At 49.6% G+C, this 10792-nt stretch overlaps 1 protein-coding gene across 1 annotated transcript; it reads right to left on the bottom strand.

The window, feature by feature from the left end:
• Positions 1–698: 698 nt before the first annotated feature.
• Positions 699–4276, bottom strand: rpe (ribulose-5-phosphate-3-epimerase). The gene is made up of 6 exons (XM_079732291.1): positions 4066–4276; positions 3658–3737; positions 3408–3547; positions 2800–2934; positions 1928–2014; positions 699–1526 (listed from the first exon to the last, which is right to left on the bottom strand). The coding sequence occupies exons 1-6, from the start codon at positions 4185–4187 to the stop codon at positions 1404–1406; spliced, it is 687 nt and encodes a 228-aa protein (XP_079588417.1). The 5' UTR covers positions 4188–4276; the 3' UTR covers positions 699–1403.
• Between the last annotated feature and the right edge of the window lie 6516 nt (positions 4277–10792).

Here is a 10792-nt window from a genome sequence, read left to right as displayed (position 1 = left end):
CTGCATCGCCCGAGTCCACAAGTCTTTTGGAATATCCCCTCGTGTTTCCAGGGCTAACAATCAGCGCTCCAGCATCCATCTGCTCCCATTATGGGAGATAATCAACCATTATATAAAATGACTTTGAAATGAAAATACTGATTTGAAGCATCAATATTTCACCAGGCTGCGATTGCCTCCAGGGCATGAGTTGCATTATTGAGAGACAGAGCTGCACGCGGTTTGAAGCCTGTCGTGTGACGTGTATGTCACACGTGTGTGTGTGTGTGTGTGTGTGAGAGACATACGTGTGTATGTGAGATAACAGTTGATGTCTTCAGTGCAGCCTCAGTACAGAAGGATGAAAGTCTGCATTACCAGTTTAGTTTAAAGGTATTAATCCTTCATATTAAGCCACACATCCCCCCATCACCATATTGGCTTAATCCAGTAAACCCTTTTTAATTTCCATTACTGATTGTTTAATGGCTTTTGTATATGCGCCTGATACACAAAACTATATTTATCTGGACTCAATTTGTTTCTTAAATTACTTATTAATTCACTTATAACAGAAATGCACTTATTATTCATAGTGACTTCCAGAATTTGCAATAAGTAGGCAGGGAATGAGGCTGAAGTGCATTGCTCTGTGAAGCGTCTAAATATGCAATGCAATAGCTTTTCTAAAGCCATTATTTTGTCATTCTAAGCTATTTGGGAAATTAATGTTGTTTGGGAGCTGGCAACAAAAGCAAGGACATTGTGTGCAGAAAAATTCGTCATTTCACAGAAGCATAATAAGGAAACAAATACTCAAGTAATTTGGGCCTATTGCCGTGATTCGTGCAGCACAAAGTATGTGCAATCGCATCATAAAGACGATCTGTTTCCTGATTTCACAAAAAGGCTTGAGTTGTCAAAAGACGCCACCTAGTGTTGGACAGACGTAGCTCATTGAACGGGTCACAGTAAAGAAACCACAGCAGACCTCAGGGCCTGTGCTCAAACACAACGGGACGGAAACGTGAAACATGATTCGGTTTTCTGTATTATGTTATTCTCAAAAAATGACACATCCATTAAAAGTATCCACACAAATCATGAATCAAAAATAGTAAGGAATGTTTACAGTCCACTGCACACTAGCCACTCAATCTTCCACTGTTCAGTTTTATTTCCCGTGACGGTCGTCAGGCAGAGAGAGAGAGAGAGAGAGAGAGAGAGAGAGACTGGGCGAGTTTCCTGGCAGGTCGGCGGAACCAAACACAAAGTTGGGCCGCTTCGTTGGAGGACGGAGAGGAGAACTTCCTCTTACCGCCGTAGCCCGCCATCTCGTGCCAATGCCGCACTGTCCCCGCGCCCAATCAAGGACAAATATACAAAGAGCGGTCTGTCCCCCCGCAGCGGACGGACGGACGCCCTCAGCGGTCCAGCGAGCGCTTCTGGATGGCCTCCGAAACGGCCGTGCGCAGCAGGGCGATGACGGAACGCGGGTCGGCGCTCCCGATCACCGCGCTGCCCGACACGATCATGTTGGCTCCGGCCTGTAGGGCGGCGCCGCGTGGAGAACCAAACGCACATGTGAGGTTCACAGTCAAACACAACCATGGGGAATAGTAACCGTGGGAACAGTGGGCGTTAAAGGCGGCACATTATACCAACAGGTGCGAGTATGATTAGCTAGTTGCAAGCCGTTCTGAAAATCGGCCTCTGCTGACATCACAAGTGGGCGTGTCCACCTAGATGTGTGACGGATAGATGAGCAACGTTTGCTGCAGTCTACCGGGTAGGCTGGTAGACTGATCTACCCGGCACACATCTAGGTGGACACGCCCACTCGGGCTGTCCGAAGAGGCCGATTTTCAAAACGGCTCGTAACGGCTAACCACACTCACACCTGGTTGTACAATGTGTCACCGCTAACCGTGCGACGCGGCCCTCATACCTCGGCACAGCGGTGGATGGTGTCGGGGCCCACGCCTCCGTCCACCTCGATGTCCAGCGATGGGAACTGGCTCCGCAGCCAGCTGACCTGAGGCCCACGGGAGTCACATGGTTATCATCATGGATCCACTGGTTAGCTAGTACTGAATATCACGGATCCACTAGTTAGCTAGTACCAAGCATCATGGATCCACTAGTTAGCTAGTACCAGAAATCATGGATCCACTAGTAAGCTAGTACCAAGCATCATGGATCCACTAGTTAGCTAGTACCAGAAATCATGGATCCACTAGTTAGCTAGTACCAAGCATCGTGGATCCACTAGTTAGCTAGTACCAGACATCATGGATCCACTAGTTAGCTGGTTCCAGACATCATGGACCCACTAGTTAGCTGGTTCCAGACATCATGGACCCACTAGTTAGCTAGCACCAAACATCATGTATCCACTAGTTAGCTAGTACCAAACATCATGGATCCACTAGTTAGCTAGTACCAGAAATCATGGACCCACTAGTTAGCTGGTACAAAGCATCATGGATCCACTAGTTAGCTAGCACCAAACATCATGGATCCACTAGTTAGCTGGTACCAAACATCATGGATCCAGTAGTTAGCTAGTTCCAGACAACATGGATCCACTAGTTAGCTGGTACCAAACATATGTGAGGTTGAAATACACTAAGCCTTTATTGTGATAAGCAAGTGTTTTGTTATCCATTGGTAATTATGAAAATGTATTTCCTCATACAGAATCGTACTCTGGTTGTTGTAGTTTAAATTGCCATCAGGTTTAAGTTAGTGACAAATAAGCATGTTACATCCACACACACAGCTTTTAAACCACATTCCAATAATGGGAGAGTCGCTCACCTTGGGCATCATGTCCACCATGAACTTCTGTCCTCCGAAGCCCGGTTCCACGGTCATGACCAGGGCCATGTCTATCTGGTTGGCCCATGGAGCCAGCTCCTCTACGGTGGTCCCAGGCTTTATGGCCAGGCCCACCTACAACACAGACACCACACATAGTCTGGGGTGAGTCTACCACATGACAGCCATAAGCTCTACCCCATTATGGGCGGCACGTGCATAAGGAGGTGGAGCGGGCTGATCCCAGTGTGTCGAGGTGTCCCTGAGGTCGCCGCCTCACCCTCACTGCTCCCGACGAGCTGGCGGTCGGCTTGCTTGGCTGACACCGCCGTAGGGGCGCGAGTGTTTGCATGAATGGGTGATTGTGTGGGTGAATGTTAGGCAATATTGTAAAACGCTTTGAGCGGCCACTGGTCAGAAAAGCGCTGTGTAAACGCAGTCCATTTACCCCGGTCTCACCTTTAGCCTCAGGTCACAATGAAAAGAGAATGCTAACTAGATTAAATACTTCCAAGAAGGTGCACAGCCAATACATAAATACACAGCCAAAGTAAAAGCAAATGCACGGCTATGTATTTGCTTTGCTGTGCTAACGGCCGCTAGCTCACCTTCATGCCAGCCTCTCTGATCTCCTTGATGAGGTTCCCTGGGTTGGTCGTGGACTCCAGGTGAAAGGTGTATTGATTGGCTCCGGCTGCAGACATGGGCTTCACCCACTGCTCCGGCCGGGACACCATCATGTGCATGTCTGCCCCGGGACACAACAAACAACGCATTCAATCTATGGGGTCCAGGGGTCATGTTTTCAGAATCGACAGCACACTTGACTCAAGTTTTCTACGGGTGAAATTTTCTTACCAAAGAATGGATCCGGTCCTAAAGACTTCCGCAAGCACTCGACCATCGGATGTCCAAAGGTTAAGTTGGGGACGAAGTGCCTGAAAGGAGGACATTGGGCGTCAGTGTGAAGCTGCGTCTGGAGCTGCAGCCTGCAACTGCGGTGGCAAAGTTGCACTAAGTTCTCCAAACAAAGATCTGATGGGGAAATGAGGAAGGTAGTTGCTTCATTCAAATATACTGCACAATCCGGGCCATAACAACACGGCTTATCATCTGAATACACCCGGCGATCACAGATACGAGTTAAATTAGACTGACTGGACAGCTAGCCCGATGCTAACACTACTAGCCGTGTACTTGATTCTTGATTCTTCGCCTGTTCGTCACATTACGGTTATCCTGCAGAACAGGGGACCTGGTGCTCACCCGTCCATCACGTCCAGGTGCAGGTAGTCCGCCCCGCACTCCAGCATCCGGACGCACTCGCTGCCCAGGCGGGCCAGGTCGCTGCTGAGGATGGACGGCCCGATCTTCGCCGTGTACGCCATGCTGTGGTCCGTCTGGGTGAGGGTAGGTGTGTTGTGTGTGCTCTGCGTCCAGTTCCTCTGAGCCGGCTGACAGGTTCCTACTTCCGCCTTTCAAAGTAAAGGTCCCTGGCGCGGCTTCGCCCGCCCCGTTTTAGTACAACGGTGTAATCTATTTATAAGAGAGGTCACTAGAGGGCGCACACTTCAAAGAAGAGCACCAGATACCGATGGTTAAAACTTCAGTTATAGTTTAGACCTCGTTGGACAAATCTCAGCCTTCCCTGTCATTGAATAAGGGAGCGGTGGTTTCGTGTGCAGTTCAGCCTGCCTCCACTGAAAGGCTTTGATGATGCCTTATTAACATTATTCCTGAAATCTGTATTAATAGATTCCAGGAATGATGTCCTCCATGCATCTATGCACATTGCATATACTCTATGAAATGCAATTGTGTATTGCAATAGTAAAACAAATTACTTTAAAGAATGAAGAATGAATTTCCCAATTAAAAAATGGCTTTGTATTATTCTGCCTTTTTTATCGAGTTGCATTTTTTGAACCGTGCGCACTGAGTTGTTTGCGATCTCATTATCGTGTTATGTTGTTCTCAGTGTTGTCAGCAGTCAGCTGCACCGGGCAGCATGTCACCATTCTGCTGGTCTTACCGCAGGATTTCATGTAGCAGAGCCAATTATTTTTGGTACGTAAATGTGTATTATTTTGGTCTGTCTTCTCTTCATACATTAATCGCAAACATTTCCAGTGTTATTCGAATTTGTGATCATGGCGCTGTGAACGTGAACCTTGTGTGTTTTTAAATAAGTAGGAAAAGCAACTTTCTGAATGTGTGCGACATGCTCACCCTCACTGGGCCGGTTCCACAGCCGGCAGGAGTCAAGAGGAACGAGGTATTTTTAGCACCACTTTGTGTTCTGCTCCAGGAGGATTACATGTAGCCAGTGCAGGTGGTTAATTAACAGCTAAACACAGCATACGTAAAACTGGTTTGAACTTGTTAAATCTTGTTAAATTTCTCTTTCCTTTTTTTTTACAGGACATCGCACATTGGCTTTTAATTATTAATTATTATTAATTATTATTGCTTGGCAACCCAAACAACGGCGGACAAAAAACTACAAATCAAATCAAAAGGTGTCAGTCAAACAATGTTAATTATTGTAACGAAATCAAGATGTTGACTTTATGCATACGTGACGAGTCATAATAGGAAATCTGCGGCCGTGGATAAATGTGTTTCTGTCTGAACTTTAACTCCGAGCCCCAGAGGACAGGAACCGCAGCGGAGGCGGTGTGACAGAACGTTGGTTGTGCTCCAGGTTCCCGCTGTTCCTGATGGTGCGCCCCGGTTCTGTATCTCGTCCAGCCGGTTCCTCAGGCCTTCCGCCCGCCGTGACACCGGCCTCCTGAGAAAACAGAACCTCAAGAGAGGACCGACACAGAGCTCACGCGTGTGAGTGTGTGTGTGTGTGTGTGTGTGTGTGTGGGTGTCTGTTTGTGTCTGTCTGTCTGTCTGTCTGTCTGTCTGTCTGTCTGTCTGTCTGTCTGTCTGTCTGTCTGTCTGTCTGTCTGTCTGTCTGTCTGTCTGTGTGTGCGTGTGTGTGTGTTTGCGTGCGTGCCTGTGTGCGTGTGTGTGTGGGTGTGTCTGTCTTTCGGTCTGTGTGTGTGTGTGTGCGTGTGTGTGTGTGCGTGCATGCACGCGTGCGTGTGTGGGTGTGTTGCCTTGCCCTTCCTCTGCTTTATGTCCCCCGGTTGGGGTCCGGTCCACACGCACATGGAGAGAGATCCCGGTGCTGACCCCGGGTCAGTGAGAGGGACCCCCTCCCTCCACATGGCTGATTGTCCTAATCAGGTCGGTCTTCCTGTTGGTGTGTGTGTCGGTGTGTGTCGTGTGCGTTCATGCATGTGTGTTTCTGTATGTGTGTGTGTGTGTGTGTGTGTGTGTGTGTGTGAGTGTCCGCATTGTTCGGATGGCGTGTGTTGTGTCTGTGTTGTTTCAGTTCGGATCCTCAACAGTGAAAATACTTCCTCGTCAAACTTGTTTGTTATCCGGGATATCCGCGAGGACAGAGTGTGTGTGTGTTTGTGTGTGTGTGTGTTCCCTTCCACGCTCCACTTAGAAAGCTCACGCAGCGGAGAGGTGGTGGTGATGGAACCATCCTCCTCCCCGGCCTTTCGGAGACCAGACAGAGTGAGCAATCCAACGGCTTCCCCCTCCTATCCCCACTATCCTCTCTGCTGAAGCTTTAGTGCAGACGACGTCTCACCTCCGACGCTAAACATGAAAGATGACCCCGTTGAAAAATACCCTCGCTTTCTAAAGCGGTGCAAAAACAACACTAAAGCAAACTCGAACCGAGCCCTGAGCCACTGTTGTAAACCTTTGAACGCGACAAGAACATATACCACCGCAGTTAAAACAACCCCGCACCCATCACAGATCACAAAGACTCCACTGCCCAGCGTGAAACGGCCTGTGAAAACACCCCCAGGGGAAGAATGGACCGTCCCTGCCAGCAGTTACTGGTCAGCGTTTAAAGGAGTGGAACGGGCTGTTCCAAAGGGCTCAAAGGTTCAGGGTATTTACCCCCGTAGGACACGAGCAGGGAACACTTTGATATCGCTCCAGGAGCAGCACTCTGTCTCATTGGTGTCCCACTGACCGTTTCATCACAGAAAAGTGAGTCAATGTTGGTTGTTTTCAGGACTGTATCTTTACTATCTTGTTCCACCTCACTAGCACAAGCCTTTCATGTCGAGGAAGGAATTTGGGAGGTGAGTTATAGCGAATTACAACACAACAAAGCAGTTTCTTTCTTTTTATATTCCACCTGCAATTTACAAAGGGTTTGTTTTAATAAGGAGGAATTATGCACCTCTCATAAAACAAGCATTAAGGGTTGACTTTGAACCCGGCTGGGAGATTTGAATGCCTCAACCTCTTAAACCTCTTTTTATTAGTTGTTTATAAATACTTATATATTTATTACGGACCACACACAGGCATACACACACACGCACGCACACACACACACACACACACACACACACACAGACACACACACACACACACACACACACACACAGACAAGCAAGCTTGTGTGGAGTAAAATAATAGCGCATTGATTCAAAAGCCAAATAAGGAAATCCTGGGAATAAAGCTGTGAGTAACTCAGACCCTTGATGAGCAGCCAGCCGTGTGTGTTTTGGCGCCTTCGCCAGTAAGACACACAACCAGTACGACTGTTAGCAGGACCCCTTCTCTCAGGCGTGGTCATGCTGGTCGCGCAAAGACCACACTGGCGTCGAGTCCGCCCGGCGACGACCATCGCTCCGTCGGCAGCGGACACATGGCCTCGCTCTCCCCCTGTTATCTCCCAGCGTCGCCTCCCTCGGAAAGAGACTCGAGCGTGTTGTGAGAAGAAGTGAGAAAATATTATCGCCGTGGCACATAATCAGGAGGGAGTCCCGGCGGCCGCCCAGCTGGTGTGTGGAGCAGCTGTCAGACCCACCGTGGAGCGCCTCACAGAGCCCAGAGACGTCCCCACCCCCCACACACCACCACCACCACCACCACCACGACACTCCAACACGATAAAGACCCCGTTTCAACTTCAATGTCTTGCAGGAGATTATAATTGGATCGCATATGCCAAGAATAAAATGCACGGTACAAACACAAACTCCCATTCGGAGGAGTGCAGGTGCAGGTGCAGGCAGACACAAGCATGAGATCGCACAAACACAAACGCGCACACACGGACACACATTTCAAGTCAACTCGCCACACAAACATCCCGACTTTGCAGGATTCGTACCAGCAAACACGTTGCCTCGGACGAACGCACATATGAAAACACACTTACCGACCAGGCTGAGATCCCTCGCTGTGATTGGGGTCAGAGGCCCTGCAGACAGGAAGTGACCTGCAGTAAACACGCTCAGCGCCTCAGACGAGTGTGAAACCAGACGTTTGTACTCGAGCAGGAGTGAAGCCTACTGTCATCTGCGCGCTGAACATGTTCTACCCAAGCTGTCTTCGGGGTCGTTATAGTTACACACGGCGGCGGTAGAGCAACCATATAATTATACCCTCCTTTTATTAGACCAAAGCCCGGATGAAGAGCTTGTGCCTCCCGTGCATACGACAACATCACACACTGGTACCCTGAGCTAAAGAACATCGCCTCACACTGTGTACTCCACACTCTCCTGATGTGAAGTGTGTCTCGGCCTTGGCAGGAAGGTCAAGGTCCCTCTGGTCTGCCATACCCTGCCTGTCTTCAAAAGACATCTGAGGATCAGCCCTCTTCCCAGAGCATCTCATAAAGTGACTCCTGCACTCTGCAGTTTGTGAGGACTGCAGCTGCTCTGAGCTCGGTGAAATTCTTTCCTACAACCTCATTATGCAGCACTAAGTAGTTCCTTCGATTTAAATTGCGTGCTCTGAGTGTTCTCACTCGCACTTTTAGATTTGGATAAAAGCATCTGCTGAACCACTTGATGTCAGCGTAATATATCTGTTTTACTCTCTTGTGAAGAGAGAGTGCGACGCTCTCTGCTTTCAAATTAGTGCCGTGAGAGTTTGTGATTCCACTTCTTTACCCAGGTAGACCTGGAGGTGGGGAGGTAGACTCGGGGGAGAGCCGGACGGAGACCCGGGCAGAGTGGGAGTCAAGAGGGGTGAGTCTACCATCACAGTGCTCCGTACACACACACAGGCATGCACGTACACATACCTACACACGCACCCACACACATGCATGTGTGAACATCCACACACATGCATGTGTGCACAAATGTACACACACATGCACACACAAGTTCTCTGAGGGAGGGTAGTCCAGCGGTCCAATTACCTAAGAGAGAGAGAGAGCGAGAGAGAGAGAGAGAGAGTGAGAGAGCGAGCGAGAGAGAGAGAGAGAGAGAGGGAGAGATAACGAGAGAGAGAGAGAGAGAGAGGGAGAGAGAGAGAGAAAGAGAGAGTGAGAGAGCGAGAGAGAGAGGGAGAGAGAGAGGGAGAGAGAGAGAGAGAAAGAGAGAGGAAGAGAGAGAGAGTGAGAGAGCGAGAGAGAGGGAGAGAGGGAGAGAGAGAGGGAGAGAGAGAGAGAGAGAAAGAGAGAGGGAGAGAGAGAGGGGGAAAGAGAGAGAGAGACGTTGGTAAAGAGAGAGAGATGAGAGGGACCGAGGGAGGGAGCGAGAGAGGGTAAGTCAGAGCAACGAGTACGTCCACCATAGCCCCTTAGAGAGGACTTGAGGCCTCATTATCGCTGGGCTCCAACTGTCTGGTAGTCTTCATTCCGCCATTAATAAGTCCTGTGAGGTATTTCGCCTGCTTCAGACGGGTCGCCCTCCCGCCGCAGGAAAGGCTAATCTTGACTCTGCTGATGTGTTGGTGTTCGACATGAGACCGCTGCAGGCTTTTGGCCAGTGGCGGATGTTTGCCAGAGGGAAGTGGCAGATTGCCAGCTCGCCGCAGCAGCCCTGCCTGTCTGGCTCGTCGACTTAAAGCAATGCGGCGCTAGTTCTTAGTTTAAACGTCTCCGTGTATCCAACCAGACCTTCCTAGAGCTCAGATGATAACAACCGCGTGATTAGAGCGCGATGCCCGCGGCTAAAATATACTAATGTAAACAATGACGGAGGAGGGAGAACCACAGGCTAAGTCAAACTCCTCTCAGTTGTGAGGGTGATTTATTGGCGGTTTAGGGGATTTTCTTCAGGATCGCGATGAATCACCGTCGGGAAGTTAAATAGGCTCTCTTTGAATTCCAATCGCTCAGCATAACCCCCCGTCCATCTGCTTCTTCAGAACCTGAAGATAGAGACACTAAAGTTTAAACTGCATATTGTTATTCAGAAATCTCTTGAAGAGAATAAGAGCAACACGAATGATTTGTACATCGCGGGAGACCCAGGGGGAACGATGTCCGACCGCAGCAAATCAAAGCTGTTGTTTGTTGATATATGAGCCGTGTTGTCCCCCTACATGTTATATAAGACCCGCTAGAGAGCTCCACGACGAGACGCTCATCGGGACATCAGGGTAGACGTCCTCAGGAGACAAAGTACCAGCGCCGTGTCATTGTCAATGAGCCTCTGAAAACGCCCCGATAATGACAGCCTGTTTTGAATCAGGCCTGCATCCGCTACACAGACCGCACATGTAAACAACTTAAACCCCAAACAAACACACAACCATTTCCTCGAAAGGTCACATCCATGAGGTCTGAACCGCTCCGACCCGTCCCAGGCCGGGACCATTGGCGGACCGGGGAGACAGGGGGAGACAGGGGGGGGGGGGTGTCTGATCCGGGAGTGACAGCCTCATCACCACCACCGCACCGCGGGACACAACGCCGCTCTGTCTTCTAGTGAAGCAATAAGCGTCCTCGCGCTCGTCGGGATCGTGTGTCGGCGTTCCTGTGGTTTTAAGACGCCATTGATCCCCCCCCTCCACCAACCCCTCTCCCCTCCCCCCCTGCCTGGCCCACATACGGTTTTTACTGCGTCTCTGGGCTCGGCGCCCAGGGGACGGCAAAAAGTTCAAGCACACCGAATTAGGAATCTGCGAGTTACGTCTCTTTTTATCTGTCTGTTCTTTATGT

This window comes from Pollachius pollachius (assembly GCF_949987615.1).
Source record: "Pollachius pollachius genome assembly, chromosome: 3".
NCBI lineage: Eukaryota > Metazoa > Chordata > Actinopteri > Gadiformes > Gadidae > Pollachius > Pollachius pollachius.
This window is presented reverse-complemented; position numbering and strand designations above follow the sequence as displayed.

Coding starts and splice junctions, on each gene's coding strand:
- rpe (XM_079732291.1), bottom strand. CDS start 4,187: ATGGCGTACACGGCGAAGATCGGGCCGTCCATCCTCAGCAGCGACCTG. Junction 3,738..4,065: donor CACCTGGACGTGATGGACGG/GTGAGCACCAGG, acceptor TCCTCCTTTCAG/GCACTTCGTCCCCAACTTAA. Junction 2,015..2,799: donor TGGTGGACATGATGCCCAAG/GTGAGCGACTCT, acceptor CGTGGGCCTCAG/GTCAGCTGGCTGCGGAGCCA.